At 45.9% G+C, this 23,164-nt stretch overlaps 1 protein-coding gene across 8 annotated transcripts in view; it reads left to right on the forward strand.

The window, feature by feature from the left end:
* The window catches only part of actn2b (actinin, alpha 2b), a gene marked incomplete at its 5' end in the record, with an annotated part of 61,445 nt that overhangs the window by 31,204 nt on the left and 7,077 nt on the right, over positions 1-23,164 (forward strand). For 5 of the 8 annotated variants that reach the window (XM_084322258.1, XM_084322256.1, XM_084322257.1 and 2 more), the window contains 3 exons: positions 2,245-2,385; positions 18,045-18,227; positions 18,783-18,917. In XM_084322258.1, coding sequence (XP_084178384.1) covers positions 2,245-2,385; positions 18,045-18,227; positions 18,783-18,917 — 459 coding nt within the window. The remainder of the gene's footprint in view (positions 1-2,244; positions 2,386-18,044; positions 18,228-18,782; positions 18,918-23,164) is intronic. The other 3 variants (XM_084322261.1, XM_084322262.1, XM_084322263.1) reach the window with 1 other exon arrangement.

The following is a 23,164-nucleotide window of genomic DNA, read 5'->3' on the forward strand; positions in this document are numbered from 1 at the left end:
ACATAAAAGCTCAGCAGTAGTGACCTATTTTCCTGCTCAACCTCCTTGAACAATCCATCATCACCACTAGCCTAAGTAGGTACATATAACCTGTAAGCACACCTACATGCACGCACACACACACACACACACACACACACACACACACACACACACACACACACACACACACACACACACACACACACACACACACACACACACACACACACACACACACACACACACACACACACACACACACACACACAACAAAAGGGATCCCTAACTCTCCAAGTTCACTTCCTGGGTCCACTCTGCAATGTCCATCAGATTATCTTCATTACTCCACAATACACTGACATACCCTAAAATACCAATACTTTCCATGACCATGACATGAAGGAATAGGGACTCATACTAGTTATATAATAATTGTTAGACTAGAAGTCTTTATTTGTCATGCAGTTTTTACATACACACGTGAGATGGGCGACCCACAGGAACACAGACACATGCACTGAGTCGCCGATGAAATGTCTCTCTGCACTTTTCCCATCCCGTTGTCCTTCCCCCCATGGGCAGCCGGGAGCAGACAGGCGTCAACGTGAGCCGCGCCCCGGGGACCAATCCAAGTGCTCCTGTCCGTCTTCGCCAAGGACGCCACAGCGTTAGCGATCTTGTTGTTGTGCATGTTTTTCCATTGGGTTTATCTTATCGGGGGGGAAACCCTTGCAAGCACGGGGAGAACATGCAAACTCCACACAGAAAGGCCTGGGAGATACCCCACCTGGGTACCTGGCATCATGGAAACCTGGTCCCCAAGCGGGAATCGAACCCTGGACCTTCTTGCTGTGAGGCGACAGTGTTAACCACTACACCACCGTGCCACTAGTTCTAACACTGTTGAGCTGTAACCATCATCATCTCCTCCTCCTCCTCCTCCTCCTCCTCCTCCTCCTCCTCCTGCTGGTGACCTTTTGGAAGAAACAATACACTAGGCCAGGGAAAGGACTTTTCGAGTTATGATCTATGTCCATAATTAGAAGAATACGTTTGACTCGTAATATAAAATAATCCCAACTACATCTTGTAAAATAAATAATAATCATATTACAAATATTAATATTTAATTCAACGTCATTAAATTTAAATACGTGCCACATGTGAGCAATACAAGTCGTGTGCTTGAACGGAAGCCGTCTCTCGCTGCACCTGCCATGTTTTGTGCGCCGTTTCCCCCCGACGGTCGTTGAACATCCCCAGGCCTCTGCCACACAAACACAAACGGTTCAGCACCAGCACCTGGTGGCCGTTCTCAGCGTGGTTCATGCAAATGACTTGAAATATCCACTCACCGTCAATGATGTACGCAGTCACACCGAGGTAATTGTGATTGCTTCCGCCAATAGAGAGGGGAATTCCCTCCCCTGCCACTAATCACAGAAGGTCAGCGACTGGGAGCAACCTAGACGCAACTCACCCTACAGTAGCTATAGCTCCCCCATCTTTAGCAATTTAACTCCCTAAATTGACATTCCCGATATTTAAGCAGTTGATTGTTATTGCACAGGTCAGTTTCGCTAATGGCGGGCATGACATGCGTCGAGTTCTCGGTGAGGACATCGCCTCCTGTTGTGATCGAGTTGGTTAATCTGTCACTGGTATACTAACTCAGTTTGTGTCCAATGCCTGATCGAGTGTGGCTCGACCGTAGTATCAGGGGATGTGCTATAGGTCTGACCTCGGAGCTCCCTGCTCAATGCTTTGCAACAAGGTGATATTTCAGACTTGAAATTCCTTACTGCACAAAACAGTTTCACCTGGGCATTTTAATTCACTGGAGCCACGCAGCGCTTCCATTGTGTTTACAAAGCTACTGTGGATGGTTGTTTTCATGTTCAAATCGTGCAAAGTGAAACTGTACAATTGCAACAATGGTGATGTATGGGGTCAAGGGGCATCAGATCGATCAATCACTTAATTCTGACAGATAACTTTTTCTATAATGCATTCATTGAAATGAACGCTTAAAGAACAAGAGACCTTTTTCACAGTGGCCAGTGTAAAAACAGCTGTAGCTAATAAAAATGTATTATGTTTCCGTTCCATTTTTGGCCAGAGTCAATTCAGTAAGCCAGCATGCACATTTAACAGAACCATAATTATTAGTTACACCAGTGTTTACCCCGACATGTCAGAATGGCCAATGTTTTAATTTAATCAACAAGTAATAGTTCATCCTCTTGTTCCTTGTGTTTCCAGCGTACGGAGAAGCTGCTGGAGACAATTGATCAGTTGTTCTTGGAGTTTGCCAAGAGGTCGGCCCCCTTCAACAACTGGATGGAGGGAGCCATGGAGGACCTGCAGGACATGTTCATAGTGCACACCATAGAAGAAGTCCAGGTAGGCTCACACCATAGAAGAAGTCCAGGTAGGCTCACACCATAGAAGTCCATGACAATTTAAGTTATGCCTTTACACACATATCAGTGGACATTATTTTGGGTGAGTCTGATAAAGACTGTAGGAACTATGACCAGTGTAGATCGACAATGTGGGACAGGAGTACAACAGCCTGCATTTGTAACTGAAGAACTGTCTTACCAGCTTGTGAAAATATTCAATTAATGGAGCAAAGTAAATTAAATCAATTTCAAATAGACCAATTTGGAAGCTCATGTTCGAGGCAAGTCATTCCCTGGTAAAATGGTAGCAATAAGTTAGTTACTAAACAGTAACTCAATTAAACACCCAACTATTCATTCCAAATATAAACAAAGTTTTGGAAATATGTTGTAACAATGCTTCTTGGCAATACATTTTATACCGTTGAAAATCCTGTTTATTTACCTTTTAACACTTTGAGCGCCACTCACGGCTAATCTCGTGTTTACGATAGTTGCGTTGAAAGCCACGTCACGGCTTTTAGCGATCTGAAATCATATTGCATCACGCGAGCCTACCCTAGCCTACCCAGGGGCCACTGGCGATCAGATGTGAAAAAAGCGCCTCCTGGCTGCCTCGTCCGGCTAAGGGTATCCTGGGTGAACCCACAGTAGTGCAGTTCAATGCGCCAGCGATCCTTGGACCACAGATGAAAGCAGCTGGACTCTCTGTGGGCCGGCTCTCTCCGGTCCACGGAGGAGAGACGTGAAGCGACCTCGTCTTGCAGAGCGCCTCCTCACCTTGCGTCCTCTCCAGGGGGGGGGGTTCCAACACACGGCAGTGTCGGGGGTCTTTATCCATGGAATAATCACTGTACACAAAGCATAATCCGTGCCTGGGAAGGCGGGCTGTCGTCGGTAGAATAATCCGGTATGCAGGTCCACTCGCTCGTCGGCTCTGGGGCTCCTCGGGTGCAGCCTCACATGGGGTCGGCCACCCTGGATAAGCAGCCAGTTCTCTGCCCGAAACGATGGGGTACTGACTACGATAGTATTCTCACCGCACAAAGCACTACATATGAATAGACTATTATTAGCTTAATAGACTACGTCCAACTCGACGATATAGTGCCAAATATGACTATTCAAATATTAATATACACGATGTCTCAATACCGATGGTAGGCCGAACTTGGCCTTACTCCCACACGTGGCGTTGCGGGGAGGCTTTACGTCTGTCACTCTATTGGAGGGTAGGAAACTGGACTAAAAAGGAAGTCCTACTTTAGTAGCGCAGTATATATACGCACTATGAACAAATAGTACCGTTAGTGGTGCGGTAGCCAGATTCCTACGCGGAACTAGGACTTGTTCGTACATGTTGAGCGGTACGTTTGAACTGGGTCTGGGGGGTATGGCAGCCTGGCACCAAGGTCTCGACCAATAGTAGAATGGAGACTATTATGGGATGTTCAGTAGGCTAGAATGGATATTCAATGCATATTGTACAAGGAATATACAAGGGATATCAGGGAATATTAGAGAATATACAAATACAATTAAATATATATATACAAATAAATATATATATTCGGTTTAATCTGGCCCTTCACAACAGCCACCCCCTGATTGGTCCCAGACCTAATCAGTTAAGCAGAGACAGATTAATCGCGTTGTCTATTTACACATAAGGGTTTGCTGTAGGGGTCAGTCAACTTCACAAAGTCATAGGGTTATAGGGTCATGGTCATCATCGATTGTGTCTGGGAGTCGGGGCAGTTCTATGAGCCTCGCCACGGGACGGGTGTAAGTGCGACCCTGGACAAGCACTTCAGCTGCTCGGACCTTGCCGTCGGCACCGGTGATCACTTTGCTTACGCGGCCGGCCGGCCACATAGCTCTGGGCAGTGATTGATCAATAATCATGACGACTGTTCCTTCTGTCAAATTGTCTCTCTCCTTTACCCACTTCTGGCGGGTCTGTAGAGACGGTAGGTAGTGCAGTAGGAATGTCCTTTGTTGTGCACTCTCTATGGTAGTGCAATCATCTATGTTGGGGTCTGCGGAGATAACAGTGCTCAATCCACAGAACACAGGCTTCTTATTCTCAGCCTCCTCCTGACTGGCTTCCCTCGGGATAGGCGTGGGCCACTCTCCTTCCGGGAGCTTTAGGAATGCTGGGCCGTCACTGTAGACATTGCGACGGGTGAGGTCATCTAGGGGCATTCCCCGGGTGATGACGTCAGCTGGGTTCTGTTTTGTATCAACGTAGCGCCACTCTGTTTCTCCGGTTAACTCTTCGGTTAAGTCTTGAATCTCGGTGACTCTGACTCCCACGAAGACTTTGTACTTGCATGAGTCCGATTTGATCCAGGCGAGTACTGTCGTGGAATCTGACCACAGGATTGTTCTAGACACCGGTATGGTGAGCTCACGTTGGATGAGCGTGGCTAGGTGCGCTCCGGCTAGGGCTGCGCAGAGCTCTAGGCGTGGGATAGATTGTTGCTTGCGTGGGGCTATTCTCGAGCGGGCGAGGACAAATGCTGTGTAGATCTCTCCCCCCTCTTCTTGGGCCCGCAAGTAGGCTACTGATCCGTATGCGACCTCTGAGGCGTCACTGAAGACGTGTAAGTCCATTTTACATGTCTCTGGCCTCACCGTGGGTGGGAAGTAGCTTCGGCGCATATTAACGCCGGGGAGTGAGTGGAGCTCCATCTCCCACTCTCTCCAGGTGGATGCAAGGTGTGCGGGAATGGGGTCGTCCCAGCCCTGGTCCTTGTCCCACAATGCTCGTACAATCATTTTTGCCCTGGTGGTGTACGGTAGAATACATCCTAGCGGGTCATATTGTCGGGCGAGTGTTGTGTACACACTCCGTCTGGTGGTCGGCGCCGCCGCCGGCCTTCCCTGCTTCGTAGTCAGGGGCTTGTGTCTGTAGTGAAGCGAATCTGTTTTGAATCGCCACACCAATCCCAGGGTCATCTCCTGGGCTTCTCCCGGGATTGTAGCCATCCAGGTCTCGCTGCTGGCTGCCTTGTCCTCGGAGGAGAGGCTGCGCAGTACTTGCGGATCGCTGCTGGCCCACTGCCTGAGATCAAAGCCGCCTTTGATCAATGAGGCGCGGAGTTTAATCAGGAGAGCCTCGGCTTCTTCCTGGGTTGAAAGGCTTTGTAGACAGTTGTCTACGTAGAAGCTGTTCTTTACGCTGTGTCGGACCTCTTCGTCCGCTGCTGGGTCCTCTGCTACATGTTTCTGTAGTGCAAATGTAGCACAGCAGGGGCTGCACGTCGTTCCGAAGGGGAGGACTTCCCATTGGTAGATGGCTGGGTGCTCATCTCCTGGCTTCTCTCTCCATAGGAACCGTAACAGGGGCTTGTCCTCCTCTACTAATCTCACCTGCAGGAACATTCCTTTAATGTCCCCGCTGATGGCCACCTTTTCCTGGCGGAAGCGGAGTAGAACGCCGAGTAGGGAGGGGCCGAGTGTGGGACCGGGCAGTAACTCTTTATTCAGATTTTGGGATCCGATCTGGTAGCTGCAGTTAAATACTATGCGGTCTTTACCGTTGTGATGGACCTTGTGGTGAGGCACGTACCACGATTCAGTGGTCTGGTCAGCCTCTTTAATGTCCATCTTTGTGACGTGTCCCGCTGTGATGAGCTTCTCAATCTCAGCGCGGTATACACTCTCTTGGGCGGGGTTCTTGGCTAAGCGCCGCTCCGTGTTCAGCAGGTACCGTTCTGTGGCGTCTGTCTTGGCGTGGAAAGTAGGCATTCCTTCTCGCCGCAGGAGTGGCATGGCGTATCTCAACGCGCCGTTGACCGGGACTCTCTTGGTCCCTGTCTCGAGGAGGTGAATGGCGTAAATGTCATCTTTAGAGCGAATGTCTTTCTTTCCGTTCTTAAAGGGCATTTGTTCCAAGGTCCATAACCGCTCTACGTGTTGCAGGAGTGCGGTTTCTCCCTCTGTGACTCGGGAGTGGAGACATCTAGTGGCTGTACTTCGGTTGAGAGATTTGGCGAGCGGGCCTTGGAGAGTCCATCCCAAACGGGTCTCGACTGCTGCAGGACAGCCTCGGGGTCCGGTATGAACCCGGTCTATCGGGACAATGAGGTCTGCATGGTCGGAGCCTATCAACAGGGTCGGCATAGCATTGTCTATGAGCGGGATCGGTAACTTGCGCAGATGTGCATATTTCTCCATCAGCTTGGCGACGGGGTATGTGTACCGCGACAGTCCTATTTCTTGGCTGGTGAAAGCGTCTGTAATCTGGTACCGTCGCTCAGGCTGGCCGCTTGCTGCGATAGAGAATGAGACATTCTCGCCCTTTATCGTCTTCAAATCTCGTCTTATTGTCCGAATTGTCATTTGGGTTTCGCTTCCCCGCAGCCCTAGCTGGGCCGCAGCGGAGGCGAGCAGAAGGGTCTTCTCTGACCCGTCATCGAGGACGGCGTAAGTGTCCAGGACTTTATTCTGGTAGCTTAGTGTCACACGCACTACTTTTAGGAGTACTCGGGCTCCACTGCTGCTGGCGGGATCGATGTACATGACGCTCGCTTTGCTGCTGGATGGTGCGGGTGAAGGGCGCCGTCTGTTACTGTCGTGAAGTATGTCCAGATGGGCTCCATCGCACTTGGTGCACCCTTTCTTTAAGCGGCATTCGGCTGCCATGTGTGAGCGCGCACAGCGAAAACAGCGCTTGTTGGACTTTATCCATTGACTTGCTTCCTCCGCGTTCAGCTTGGGGAAGGAGTCACATTGCGCTAGCCAGTGTTCTTTCTCACAGTAGGGGCACACTATCTTCCACTTCTCCGTTCTGGAGGGGGTACTGTGGCTCCTGCTGCTCGGTACTGACTCCGATTGGTGCATCACAGTCACCGATCTTCTTCCATCATTTAGTCGTCTGGTTCCTTCTCTGGAGCCAGGGGTGCTCCGTCCGAATGTATCTAGCCGTAGGCTGCTGACTTCTCTCGCCAGGAAGTCTGCTAGATCGAGGAGGTTCGGTTCGGGGCCATTCTGGTCTTGGTGGTCTCTCTGCCGCCTAAAACACTCCTGTCGAGCGGGCGGCAGCTTCTCCAAGATCCTTTCCACATTTGAGTTGGCGTAAAGTTCATGCCTCCCCTTCTCTCTCTGCGCTCCCAACATCCCTACCAGGGACTGCACTCTGATGGACAGGTCGTCCAGTGCTCGATTGTCTATTGCTGGGGGTAAGCGGTCGATGTGTCGGATCTCCTGGATCACGTAATCCCATATGCGCCCATACCTCTGGTCCAATGCTACCAGCGCTGCTGTGTATGGGGTGGTGGAAGTCGCGTAGGCGAGCGCTATATTATGTGCGCGGGGTACCTTTAAGTGCTTCAGTAGGATGGCGTATTTATGGCGTTCATCCAATACATCCACCAACATGGTCTCCAGACACATGCGGAGTTCTGTATACTGGGCCCGGTTCTCTTGGGTGAAGTCGGGTACCATAGGCGTGCCAATGTATGACGCTGACTGTGGATACATCGGCGAGCGTTGGGGGAGAGGCCTCCTAGGCGAGTCTCCTCCCGCTCCTTGGTATGGGCTGGTACCGGCAGTGTACCATGGCCCGCTTGTCCAGGTGCTGTTCCTCGGTGCGGGTCGTGCGTCGTGCTCACCCATGTATAGAGTCGGGGGTCTGTAGCGCAGCTCCGCGGGAGTATAGCCTGGGCTGTACCGGACCTCCTGGTCCGGTAGAGTACTGTGCTGTCGTCGGGCGTGGTTCTCCTCCTCTTCCTCTTCGTCTTCAGTTAGGTCATCCAGTGCTTGTAGTCTCTGGTTTAGCCTCTCCACAGGATATGCTGCTCCTTCCCGGTTGCTAGGTCTCGCTTGGACCGGTGGGGGGAGGTGGTCTGTGGGGGGTATAGACCTCGTCTGTTGGTCAAGTTCAGGGTTGTTTACTCGGCTAGGGGATGCCGCCCTGGAGGTGTGTCTAGACGAGTTCCTGGAGCCTCTGGCGGAGGGAGAGGGTGTTGTCCGTCTGATCAGCTGTTCTATTAGTTGCGCTTGCTGTCTGTCGCGCTCTGCGTCCCGTAGAGCACCAGCAGCTGCTCGCTGGCTGTCTGCTCGGTCTCGGGCCACATTATCTTCCCTTTGAATGCGTCTTATTTCTAGACGTATATGCTCTTCTTCGCTCCGCTGCTGGATCTGCAGTCGGTCGCGTTCAGCAGCGGCGTTCAGGCTGATGAGGAAGGCCTGCTGTAGGGTCCTCTCTGCCTCGCTGGGAGAAGGCGGTTGTATAGGGGAGCCTTCCCTCGGGGTACTCCTTGCGGAGCCTTGGAGCTCTATCTCCACGGTGCTCTCCCCGTCTTCTTCCGTGCCGAGTTCTCTCTCGGTAGCGTTGTATTCCTCCCGGGACTCATCGGGGACTACTTCTTCAGTACTGGCGGGGTGTGAAGTCATGTCTGGTTCCCACTGGTCCCCACCGTGAACTTGGTCAGTTACATTAGAACCTGTAGGGGCCTCTATGGTCGGGGTAGTCTGGGCGTTGGGGTTAGACATACTTTTACTTTCTAGTTTTACCGCGTTTACTGTTAGTAGAAGACTAGGTTGTTGACTGACAGCGTAAGCCTCTAAGTACTGAGGGAGCCGTCGTTCGCGCTGCGGGCGTTGGTTAGGAGGATCGTTTCGTGGAGTGTTCATCATAGGCCATTTCAATATTAATAACACTATATTAATATTACACTAATTACCATCCGGCTCGAAGGACCAATTGTAACTGAGGGGTACAATTCCCTGACTGTATTACTAGATATGATACTTACTACCACTACCTTTGTACTTTATATTCGGCCACCCAGTACTCGGCATAAATATATTATGATAAACACTCTCACGTAGATGAAACGGATCCAACACAAATGTACGAAGTCGAAGTATGTATTTATTCCTACACAGCAATGGTGTGTAGAGCAAGCACTTAATTACATTTATGAATTGAAATAGTATGCACTTTTATGGCAAAGAGTATTCGTCGGTATATCAATAGAGAATGTCCAATCTCTGATGGCGCAGGTGGTAAATATACGACCTGGAATAGTTAAGGAATAACAGCAATGATACTTTAATGATTATAAGACTGGATACACTAGGGGGGTTAATCCGGTCGCTTGTAAGACAACAGGAGTAGGAGGGGGGGGGGGGGTAGAGTCTGGCTGCCTCGTCCGGCTAAGGGTATCCTGGGTGAACCCACAGTAGTGCAGTTCAATGCGCCAGCGATCCTTGGACCACAGATGAAAGCAGCTGGACTCTCTGTGGGCCGGCTCTCTCCGGTCCACGGAGGAGAGACGTGAAGCGACCTCGTCTTGCAGAGCGCCTCCTCACCTTGCGTCCTCTCCAGGGGGGGGGGGGTTCCAACACACGGCAGTGTCGGGGGTCTTTATCCATGGAATAATCACTGTACACAAAGCATAATCCGTGCCTGGGAAGGCGGGCTGTCGTCGGTAGAATAATCCGGTATGCAGGTCCACTCGCTCGTCGGCTCTGGGGCTCCTCGGGTGCAGCCTCACATGGGGTCGGCCACCCTGGATAAGCAGCCAGTTCTCTGCCCGAAACGATGGGGTACTGACTACGATAGTATTCTCACCGCACGAAGCACTACATATGAATAGACTATTATTAGCTTAATAGACTACGTCCAACTCGACGATATAGTGCCAAATATGACTATTCGAATATTAATATACACGATGTCTCAATACCGATAGTAGGCCGAACTTGGCCTTACTCCCACACGTGGCGTCGCGGGGAGGCTTTACGTCTGTCACTCTATTGGAGGGTAGGAAACTGGACTAAAAAGGAAGTCCTACTTTAGTAGCGCAGTATATATACGCACTATGAACAAATAGTACCGTTAGTGGTGCGGTAGCCAGATTCCTACGCGGAACTAGGACTTGTTCGTACATGTTGAGCGGTACGTTTGAACTGGGTCTGGGGGGTATGGCAGCCTGGCACCAAGGTCTCGACCAATAGTAGAATGGAGACTATTATGGGATGTTCAGTAGGCTAGAATGGATATTCAATGCATATTGTACAAGGAATATACAAGGGATATCAGGGAATATACAAATACAATTAAATATATATATACAAATAAATATATATATTCGGTTTAATCTGGCCCTTCACAACATATACTATTGATCATCTAGCGTTTATTTGAAAACGATTCATAAATAGGCCGACAAATATCAACGTTCTGGAATATTCCAGTAAAAGGCGATCATAGAATATGTTGTTTTTCACCTGAAAACTGGTGCTTTTCAAAATGCTCTCAAACGGAAATGAAGCGATAAAAAACCAATCTGCCTTGACAACACTGACTGGAAAATTATTCTTTGATAAGCGGCGGGCAGATTAGACACATACACGGCATGGTGCTCAAAGTGTTAAATGGTGCCCCATTTGTAAGGAACATGCATTTGTGGGATGAGCAGCACAGCAGAGTATGTGGGTTGCTACTGACAGTTTAAAAATTTCCAATATGTCTCGTTTGATAGACTTGTTTATATTGCTACTATGCAAGGAGACATTTCCATGACACCCAGGATCCCTACTGCACAGAAGGAGCCCATTTAACAGACCAGTAGGTTCTAAAAGCATAGAGTAGGTAGTATGGCCAGTAGCTTCTGTCCCATTGTGTAGGTGAGGAACTTGAACCAACCTTCAGTGGGTGGCACAAAATCCCAATATGCAAATACCTTTGCCGACCCCATGTACCTTACCTTTGTGTCCCCATGTAAAACTAAAATTCTAAAGTAAACCAAGAAAGCCACAATTCAGAGTGTTGGCAAGGATCAGAGTTTTATTTGAAAACTGCAGCTTCAAGTGGTTGCAACATCTTCACCTAATGGAGAAAAAGAGGGATCAGTATGGTTACAAGTCAAAACAGCAAGTGAACAAGTATTACGCAAGTCATAAAAATCAAGCCTACTTTGAGCCACCTTTCATCCGTCCCCCAGGTGGCATGTTGACGAGTCCAGGTGAAGGATAAGTTGGGTTGTCATGCTTCTGCTGCGGTTCCTGGTTATATCCTGCGCTCAGAGAGGGATCGTAAGTTTGGCCATCCAGATGGGATGGAGCAGCAAGAGGATGATCGGAACGTTCATAGTGCACTTCTTTCCAGTAGTCGGTACCATGGTTGTAGTCGGACTCATAGTGTGTGAAGGTACCAGGATGGTACTCTGGGTAAATCGGTGGCCGTGGGATCCACATTAGCTCCAGAGAGTCAGGTTGACTGGCATACTCTTCCTCAGGCTTCAGATTAGAGGGCAGTGCAGGTTCATGAGGTGCAGCCTTCGCTCCTAGATACATGGGGCATGGAGGTCCACCGGGGCATGGAGGTGGTGGAATGAAACCTCGTTCCACAGATTCCTCCTCATTATGAGCACCTTCAAAGGAAGACTCAAAATGAGTCAGCTCACCTGGCTGTGGTAGATCATCATCACAATGCATCTCAGCTGTATGAGGATCAGTGGTGATATCAGTGACCATAGGTGAAGTTTCCCCAGCACCTTCAGGACCCCAGTCAGAAGCGGCACTACTCAAAGACACACCAGAGGAGCCTGGAACAGAACCCCCAGATTCAGCTGAATGAGAATGATCTTCCAATGGCAAGTGTGGATAATCAAACTCAGTATCAGAGTCAGCTGAATGAGAATCATCTTCTTCCCATGGCAAGTGTGAATAAGCCTCAGACCCAGTATCAGAATCAGCTGAATGAGAGTCATCTTCTTCCCATGACAAGTGTAGAGTTAAATCATCCTCTTTAGTTGGCTCATGGGGTTGAGCATTTTGTGTCCAACCTAAAGGAAACAATGTTAAGCTTTAAGTAAACCGATACATCTGGTATTGATAAAGCACATTAGTGTAGCGGTATATATTTTAGTTGTGCAGCACATTACCTTTTCCAGGAATAACAAAGCAGAGTGCATTCTGGCCCACTAGTAAAACAAGGAGGCACCTATTGTAAGAAAAAAAAAGTAAAGAATCAAGCTCATTGAATGTACAAAAACATTAAAATTATTAGAAATAAGAACTTAAGAAAACAGTCTAACATTAAATCAGTTCTTACCTGGCGAGGATCAAAGCAGTCATGGTGCCCATTGTGCCAGTGAGCCGTAACTGTAGCAGCCTCCAGAGAGTCAATTAATATGAAACAGGAAGTAGTCTGTGACCAATCCCAGTCTGATTAGGTAATGATGGACAGCTGGCAGTGATTGACAGTATTGACTGGAAGAGTCGTTCAGCATGTTAACCAGTCAACACCTTCTATGATTGTTCACCTAATTAGACTGATTTAAAGACAGAGAATGTGAAGGTGACATTTGAATCTGACATTTTGAAAGATGAGTTATTCATTTAATATTGCTCAACAAACAGAACTTTAGCGCCCTCTTGTGGAGAGTACTAGCACAGCATAATGTTACATGGCCTCACTGAATAGCAGGCTGTGGCTTCATGATAAACTGAGCTTTCTGTGAATCTAGACTTGCAGTGTCACCTCCAGGGCCTCTCTCCTCTTCTGCGTCAGGGTGCCCAGCTGGTCCCACAAGTCACAGATGCTCTGGCAGCGCTGGTTGACAGCAGCAACATCATGGTAGTCCAGCTCACTGCAGAAGGAATGGACTACATTTAGTGTTGCAAGAAGGGGTAAAGGGTTGTGTTTTTGGACAGCCCGTATATTTGCAGTTGTGAATTAAACTAGAAGGCCACTCAAGAGACGCCTACACCTGCATCCTAGTGGACAAAGTCTGCAAGTGCTGCTGTCCAGGCTACAAAATGTAGTAACACTTCATTCCTGCCATGAGTGGAGCAAGACGCCCCTCCACCTGCACATCATGTCCCTTCAACTGTCAGACAGATGAAAACTAGCTCATTAGCTAATTCTGGCACATTTACATGGAAACTGAAGATGTTGATTAATATGCACTGGCCCTGGGTAAAAAAAGGTATGAATTGAATTGAAAATGGAGGACCCTGATGTAAACAAGACGAATGTATTTTTATTTATTTATTTATTTCTCACCATTTCAGCAAAACAGTAAAAAAAAATCGAAACATTGACCATGACAGAAAGTGTAAGTGCTGAGTAGAGGCAAGAGACCCAGATGGGCCTATACGGGACCTCAACTCATTAAATCACTGGATAAAAAAAAAACACAAAAAGTAAAGTGAAATAAGTTCATAAAACCTATTTTCATAATATTAAGATAATAATAACAATAATAATCAAAGTAATAATAATAAAATTAAAATAAACAATAATTAGTCAAAATAAATTAACATGAAACTGTAAAACAAAGTGACATTAATGGTTTTATGAGATTGAAGATATTAATTTAACAATGTATATTTAAGCTTGGATTTGAGTGATGAAATAGATGAGAAAATTCTTTTTATTATGGAGGGTTTTGAATTCCAAATTGTAGGACCTCTAAATCTTATACTGAACTGACCTAATGTTGTGCAGAAGAAATTACGATGAATATTATTAGATTGCCTTGTTGGATATGAATGAATACTGGAGTTTGATATGAAAAAAATATGGAAAATAGGAAATAAATCTAAATGAGCAGTTAAACATAAAAATACATATCTGGTATACATTGATAAAGATTGATAGTATTTTAAGTTGCTTAAAAAAGGAGCAGATGGTTCAAGGTGATTAGAAGTAATGGCCTTATGAATTTATTTTGCAATATAAAAGGTTTATGAAGAGAAGTAGGAAAAGTACTGGCCCAAATAATATTACAATACGATAAATATGGGTATATCAATCTATAATAAAGTGTCAAAAGACAGGAGCGATTCATAAGAGAAGAAATCCTTCTAATGCCATATGATGTCATAACTTCTGCAAACTAGCTCAATGCTTTTTCCATGTAAGGCCTTCATCAACAATGACACCTAAGAATTTAGCATGCGACACCTGTTTAATTTCAATATCATTTTTTTTATCCACTTTTTCTCCTCCTATTTTTCTGTATTTTCCTCCCATCCCAATTTTGTCGTTATGCCAATTCCCCCCTTCCCTTCCTGGTCGTTGCGCGCATGTGCCCCCCACTGGTCGGTCTAGGGAGCCCTGAAGTCTATGAGATGCTTCCTCCGATACATAGGAGACAGCCAGCAGCCTCTTTTCACCCGACAGCGAGGACTCTCACCGGGGAAGTGTAACGCGTGGGAGGATCACACTACCTTACCCAGTTCCTTCCCTCGCTGTGCAGGCGCCCTGACCGACCTGTAGGAGTCACTGTTTACAACGACCAGAATACCACCCACCGGCAATTGTGTCAGTATGACGACCGCCCAAGCCGGAGGGACAGCTGGATTCGATACCAGTGTATCTGCGGCGGCAGACAGACGCATAGTCCGCTGCGCTAACCGGCCGCTCTAATTTCAATATCATTCATTATGTAATTTAGAGTCACGTTTTTAATATTTTGTTTTTATTTCTGAAAATCATAATTAGATTTAATATTTAATGAAATCTGAAACCATGTTGTGGTTTGTGCAAGTATAGAATTTGCATCTTTAATCAGGGAACCAAAGTCTGATCTGCATCCTCTTAGCAGTTTGTATGAGGCGTACTGTACCCATTCTGCAAGCCGTTAAAAGTTATCAAAACATTATAATGAGCTTCTACAGCTATGACTAGTCTCTTTAAAAATTCACCAAGTATTAATATTATATATTATGCATTGGGATTCTCCTTCCCCAGAGACAGACAGTTGGCGGTAGTGAAAAATGGGTCGGCTCTGGCCAGACGTTTCACCAAATACCAAACGTTTTAAATACTTCCTCATTAACACCACCGTTTGAGATGGTCACTAGCGAACATCAAATACTACTCTACAAAGACCGTTCCGACAGAACAATATTGATGTAACCAAGAGATTAGCTGTGTGGGGGCGTTAAACCATAGGTTTATCAACTACAATGAGGTTTACTCTGGCACTGCCATGTTGTAAACCATTGGCAGAGAGCCGACAACCAGAGTCTAGGTGAGGCTTTGCAGCATCACACCGCGTCAATGGACAATAAAAATAAATATGCCTTTACATAAATTCAAATAAAGAATCCAGGTACTCTCAGCCAATGGGTGAATCTGACTATAGGAACTATGACAGGTGTAACGACAATGTGGGACAGGAGTACAACAGCCTGCATTTGTGACTGAAAAACTACATCTTACCAGCTTGTGAAGTCAATGAGCCAAGTAAATTCATATGTAATTTAGAGACCAATTTGCAATCTCATGTTTGAGGCAAGTCATTCCCTGGAGAAATGGTAGCAATAAACGAGTTAAGTTACTAAATAGAGTTAACTAAATTAAACACCTAACCATTAATTGCAGATATTTATTGCTACCATGCAAGACGACATTTCCATGACACCCGGTAGAGAGCAAAGATCCCTACTGGACAGAAGGAGCCTATTTGACCGACCAGTAGGTTCTAAAAGCATATGTAGGTAGTATGGCCCATTGTGTAGGTGAGGAACTTGAACCAACCGTCAGTGGGTGGCACAAAATCCCAATATGCAAATACCTTTGCAGACCCGTTGTACCTGTAAAACTATATTCTAAAGTAAACCAAGAAATAGCCACAATTCAGAGTGTTGGCAAGGATCAGAGTTTTATTTGAAAACTGCAGCTTCAAGTGGTTGCAGCATCTTCACCTAATGGAGAGAAAAAGAGGAATCAGTATGGTTACAAGTCAAAACAGCAAGTGAACAAGTATTACGTAAGTCATAAAAACCAAGCCTACTTTGAGCCACCTTTCATCCGTCTCCCAGGTGGCATGTTGACGAGTCCAGGTGAAGGATAAGTTGGGTTGTCATGCTTCTGCTGCGGTTCCTGGTTATATCCTGAGCTCAGAGAGGGATCGTAAGTTTGGACATCCAGATGGGATGGAGCAGCAAGAGGATGATCGGAACGTTCATAGTGCACTTCTTTCCAGTAGTCGGTACCATGGTTGTAGTCGGACTCGTAGTGTGTGAAGGTACCAGGATGGTACTCTGGGTAAATCGGTGGCCGTGGGATCCACATTAGCTCCAGAGAATCAGGTTGACTGGCATACTCTTCCTCAGGCTTCAGATTAGAGGGAAGTGCAGGTCCTCGTTCATGAGGTGCAGCCTTCGCTTCTAGATACATGGGGCATGGAGGTCCACCGGGGCATGGAGGTGGTGGAATGAAACCTCGTTCCACAGATTCCTCCTCATTATGAGCACCTTCAAAGGAAGACTCAAAATGAGTCAGCTCACCTGGCTGTGGTAGATCATCATCACAATGCATCTCAGCTGTATGAGGATCAGTGGTGATATCAGTGATCATAGGTGAAGTTTCCCCAGCACCTTCAGGACCCCAGTCAGAAGCGGCACTACTCTTAGACACACCAGAGGAGCCTGGAACAGAACCCCCAGATTCAGCTGAATGAGAATGATCTTCCAATGGCAAGTGTGGATAATCAAACTCTGTATCAGAATCAGCTGAATGAGAGTCATCTTCTTCCCATGGCAAGTGTGAATAAGCCTCAGAATCAGCTGAATGAGAATCATCTTCTTCCCATGACAAGTGTAGAGTTAAACCATCCTCTTTAGTTGGCTCATGGGGTTGAGCATGTCGTGTCCAACCTAAGGGAAACAGTGTTAAGCTTTAAGTAAACTGATATATCTGGTATTGATAAAGCACATTAGTGTAGCGGTATATATATTTTAGTTGTGCAGCACATTACCTTTTCCAGGAATAACAAAGCAGAGTGCATTCTGGCCCACTAGTAAAACAAGGAGGCACCTATTGTAAGAAAAAAAAAGTCAAGAATCAAGCTCATTGAATGTACAAAAACATTAAAATGATTAGAAATAAGAACTTAAGAAAACAGTCTAACATTAAATCAGTTCTTACCTGGCGAGGATCAAAGCGGTCATGGTGCCCATTGTGCCAGTGAGCCGTAACTGTATAGCAGCCTCCAGAGAGTCAATTAATATGAAACAGGAAGTAGTCTGTGACCAATCCCAGTCTGATTAGGTAATGATGGACAGCTGGCAGTGATTGACAGTATTGACTGGAAGAGTCGTTCAGCGTGTTAACCAGTCAACACCTTCTATGATTGTTCACCTAATTAGACTGATTTAAAGACAGAGAATGTGAAGGTGACATTTGAATCTGACATTTTGGAAGATGAGTTATTCATATAATATTGCTCAACAAACAGTCTTTACTTGTGGGTGAAATTAGAATTGTATGTGTATTTAAGCCGGTAAAAAGGCTCTATTTCCAAAACACATTTACATTTGGGATAATAATAATAACTTTACCTTTCATACAAAAATATAAAAAGGACAGGCATAAAATGAGCATAAAGTGCAGACATATAAAACAGACATATAAATGAGTGTGAGGTGTGGAAGAACAGATGTCATATAAAGGTTTTATAGGAGATAGGCCATATTAATGATTTCATTTTCTTAATGATCAGAATAGTCGGTGTGCATGTAAAGTGTTTTCCTAACGTGGCTCCTTATGTTTCTTCCAGAAACACGTCTCGGTGTCCCTGGCTTCGGAGAAAGAAGCCACATTCACAAGAATGAAAATAGCCACATTCGCTGACGAATCTCCTCAAATCTCTTATCACATGTGGTTCCCTCCCTTCCTCTCAGAGTTTGATCGCGGCCCACGAGCAGTTCAAAGCTACCCTCCCCGAGGCAGATGGAGAGAGGCTGGCCATCCTGGGGATCAACAACGAGGTGCAGAAGATTTCCCAGAGCTACGGCATCAAGGCCAACATCAGCAACCCCTACAGCACCACCACCACCGAGGAGCTGCTCTGCAAGTGGGACAAGGTGATTCAGCATCGGCCTTGAACCTTCCCACTTCTCCTACTCGTCGTCATGACGTTGACAAAGTGTAACTGGAGTTTCTGTGCCGATGAATCAATATTTGCGGATTATTACTCGAAGAATTCGGCACACGGTTGAAACCAGAGAGGGAGAGTTGAGCATTTTTTTTTTTTTTATAAAATCTGAACTGACAGTTTACACAGTCAGACACTTTTCTGTTTGATTGAAAATGTCTGTCTCTAGGAGAAGTTGGCTGCTGAATATTCTAATGAGACTCTGTGTGCGTGTGTGTGTGTGTGTGTGTGTGTGTGTGTGTGTGTGTGTGTGTGTGTGTGTGTGGTGGTTAGGAGGGGGGTGGTGGTCAGCAGAGAAGATGTCCTTGTAAGAGTATAGAACCTCTGTAATATTTGAATCCTATGCATTGTGTGATTTGATCTGTGGATTCAAATAAAGCATTCAATGTGTGTGCGCATGCGTATGTGCACGCATTCATCGTGTGTGTGTGTGTGTGTGTGTGTGTGTGTGTGTGTGTGTGCGTGCCTGTGTGGTGTTCCCTAGGTGAAGAAGCTGGTTCCCCAGAGAGATGGCTCCCTGCAGGAGGAGATGGCCCATCAACATGCCCATGAAAGGCTGAGACGGCAGTTTGCTGCCCAGGCCAACCTCATCGGACCCTGGATACAGACCAGGATGGAGGTCAGGGGCTCCAGAGCCTTTAAAAAATGTTTAAAACACCCAGACATTTCTCTGGAAGATAAATACTACACATTAACACTTTGAGCGCCACTCACGGCTTTTCTCTGGTTTACGACCCGACCGTTGAATGCCACGTCACAGCTTTTCTCGGGTATTTTTTTTATTTGTTTTTATTAGCGATCTGAAATCATATTGCATCACGCGAGCCTACCGTTGGAGATCCAGGGACCGCCGGCGCTCAGATGTGAAAAAAGCGCCCCCTATCGTCTCCCAGATGGTAAATCACCCTTTTGGAATGGACTCAATGAAAGTGAATGGGAGAACGGATTTCTGACTCCACATTTTACTTCTCACTGATGCAGCCGGGGTCTACCAGAGTTCATTCTGGAGCCTCTGAGCCGCGCGGATCATGTGTTCTACTGTATACACGGTTGATCAATACATTTATCGATTTTTTCGAATGGCGATCGGAAATTGGAATAAACCATTTGGATACCATCTGACCTCATGTAAGGAATCTATGTTATCAGTGTTAGGATAATCAGACTCGTTTTCACAGAGATATAAGCGTTTATGTGATATGTGATATAGCTGTTTTGACTGTAAAAGCCATGAGGAAATAACAGCAGCGATTATCAGCGCACGGCACGAGCGTGCGTGCGCACACATATACTATCGATCATCTAGCGTTTATTTGAAAACGATTCATAAATAGGCCGACAAATGACAACGTTCTGGAATATTCCAGTAAAAGGCGATTATCATAGGCATGGGTTGTTTTTCCCCGGGAAAACGGGTGATTTTCAAAATGCTATCAAACGGAAATGAAGCGATAAAAATACAATCTGCCTTGCCAATGTTGACTGGAAAATGAGTCTTTGATAAGCGACGGGCAGATTAGACACATAGCCATAATTTAAAACATAGATTAGGCGATATTAACGTTAACATTGGCCGTGGACCGTGGCATTCAAGGGGGTAAAAAGGAAAACACGGCCGGCGCTCAAAGTGTTAAGAACACAGCATATGAATGTTTAGAGGCACACCCCATATTTTCAAAGAGCCAGTACAATGATGTCAGAAAAAGCTTATTGGTGAATGTTAATGTCAGTAGTGTAATTCCTTTCAGCTTCAGATGTACAGGTCAAATCAAATCAAATCAAATGTACCGGTATTTCTAGAGCCCGCAATCACTCGTTAATGTTTAACAAGTCAAGAAGAAACGTCACAATAAATCAAGAACAAAAAACCCATCATGAAATCCAAAACAACACTCCCAGCGAAGGTAAGGAAAAACTAACAAAAAACCCAGCAATAGAAAAAAAAAAAGCACCACAGGCAATGTGGAGGAACCTTAGAAGGGCCGTTCAAGGGGGGATCCCCCTTCTTGGATGTCGGTGATAGTAGTGTTGCTATGGATGATCGATGGGTGGAGAATAAAACAGGCAAAATAGTTGGTATGTACAGTATGTGTAATAAAACACAAATATGTACATGCAATAGCAACTGGGGTACATAAGAACATAAGTGTTTTAGTGCACCCTCTCTAAGCACAGCCACCTGTGGTTAGAGGGGTACTACGACTATGCTTGCACCTCATGGTACCAAAGCACCTCAAAGGCGCTAAAAACAAAATTACAAACATCTCAAAACAAACTGGTCAGACTACTGCTTGACCTTACTCCTAGAACCCACCTCACCCCTGCCCACTTTGACAACCTAGGATGGCTTAGAGTAGACGACAGAGTACAGCAACTTGCAATGGGCCTGGTCTACAAGATACACTACACGACCAAGGTACCCATGTACATGTCAAAATACTTCCCAAAGGTCAGTGAATACCACGATCACAACACCAGAGGGAGCTCCACAAATCATGTTAAACCCAGATTCGGCTCAAATAAGGAACTAAACACGTTTCGCAATTATGCCACATCAATGTGGAACGCCCTACCCAAAGCTGTAAAGGAATGTGGATCACTACCCACTTTCAAAACCTCTCTCAAGGGACACCTACGGGAGACTGCAATTCAACACTGGCCCCTGTAAATATACTAACCCAACCCCCTCCAATGTACAGTCATTTACCTAGTATGGTTTTGTCAATAGTCCAATGTACAATTTTGTTTGTTTATACAGTGTCTCCCCCCCCCCCCCCTCAATGTACAGTTTTGCTTGTTTATACAGTGTGCCCCCCCCCCCCAACCACCTCCAATGTAAATTACCCAGTATGGTTGTCAATATCCCAATGTACCCAACCCCCCCCACCCAACCTCCTCCAATGTACAGTTTCTACGTCAAATGTATATACTCCCTTTTCTTGACTCCTTCTGTATCACAAACAGTACTGTATTTGCAAATCTGGTATGTCATAAATGTATAGATGTAGCAGTACTGACTATCTGTATGTCATGTATGTCATATATGTCCTGATGAATTGAAAATGGGGGACCCTGATGTAAACAAGACGAAAGTCTTTCTCTGGTCTGCATCCCCTTAACAATTGTGTGTATTGAGCTGTACTGTATTGTACCCATTCTGCAATCTGTTAATAAAGTTTTCAATCAATCAATCAATCAAACCTCTCAGTATGATGAGGGGGGCATGTCCCTCTGTTCATTGAAAGGAGATGGCAAGTTAGTATCCTCCTAATACATAAATCTTTCAAATCTAAACAGATTCATGAGACCAGGGTGATCAGTTGCTATGGGAGACCCACACTTCTAAGCAGAAAGTTGGACGACGTTCCACTTGTGTTCCACTCTCAAACATCTTTACCCAAAGAGGAAGTAAACTTCCCGGTGCTACCTATACTTATATTATTGTCCCTTAACATATTGGATAAATACTATTATAATATTGTTCTCCCCATATTTTTGTCTCTTTTATAAATAAGAATTGAAAATGAATTGAACAAAGTTCACTCCGTCTGTGCAGCCTTGATGATTCACTGTGTCCACAGAAACCACGATGAACACAGCCCTAAAAGTAAGGATTCCTTGTGCAGAAAAGATAGTTTGTTTACTTTTCTGATACCTACCACACTGCATAATTCATAAATGATAAATAAATAAAGCTTAATTCTTGTTTTTTTGTGATACTCTGTATACACCCAATTCAAAGTTATGCTGCCGTAAGCCGGTGGGGAGTCTGTTCAGCAGGGAGGGGATCTGGGGGAGATGGAGTGAACCTCTGCATGCGTGCATTACGCTCTCCCAGTGAAACTCCTTGCCGTCGGGTGAAAACAATCGGCTGGCGACTCCACATGTATTGGAGGAGGCATGTGTTCATCTACACCCTCCACAGAAGGACAGTAGGGCAGTGCAATGATCACGGGGGATGGAAGAAAAAGATAAGAGGCAATAGGTTACAGTTATCCGGGTGTGGTACAGAGCATACGGGCATAGAGGAAGCTCTGCGTAGGAGTGTGTGGCTAACCCGTGCTAGTAGGTGATAAATAAAGTGTTTTTGTACCACTAAAATTAACTAAATTGTAGCAAACTAGTTTCATAAAATTATTTTGTGGACTAGCTAGCTGATATCCTTTAACTGACATACAGTAACAGTACAGTAATCTGAGTAGTAGCGGCACGGTGGTGTAGTGGTTAACACTGTCGCCTCACAGCAAGAAGGTCCAGGGTTCGATTCCCGCTTGGGGACCAGGTTTCCATGATGCCAGTTACCCAGGTGGGGTATCTCCCAGGCCTTTCTGTGTGGAGTTTGCATGTTCTCCCCGTGCTCGCAAGGGTTTCCCCCCCCCGATAAGATAAACCCAATGGAAAAACATGCACAACAATAGATCGCTAACGCTGTGGCGTCCTTGACGAAGACGGACAGGAGCACTTGGATTGGTCCCCTGGCGCGGCTCACGTTGACGCCTGTCTGCTCCCGGCTGCCCTTGGGGGGGAAGGACGACGGGATGGGTTAATCGCAGATACGAATTGCATGCATGCATCGCATGTGTGCCGATTGATGACCTCGGAGCAGGTCCTAAATTATAAATTATTATTATTATTTATAATGCAATCCCTCAGAGAAGCAGATGGTTCGACTCTGTTGATATCTAGGGGGATAGAGATCAAAGGGCTTCAGTCATTATTTTCACAGTTCATTTTGGGTAATTTTACATCAACATACCTTCTATATAAAAAAATAATCAATGAGATAAAAAAAAATACGATCTTTTGCAATTCAATGTCACTAGAGCAGCACCAAAACAATGTGTTTTATATAAGCTGAAACATCAT

Source organism: Notolepis coatsorum (genome assembly GCF_963971535.1).
Source record: "Notolepis coatsorum genome assembly, chromosome: 9".
Taxonomy (NCBI): Eukaryota; Metazoa; Chordata; class Actinopteri; order Aulopiformes; family Paralepididae; genus Notolepis; species Notolepis coatsorum.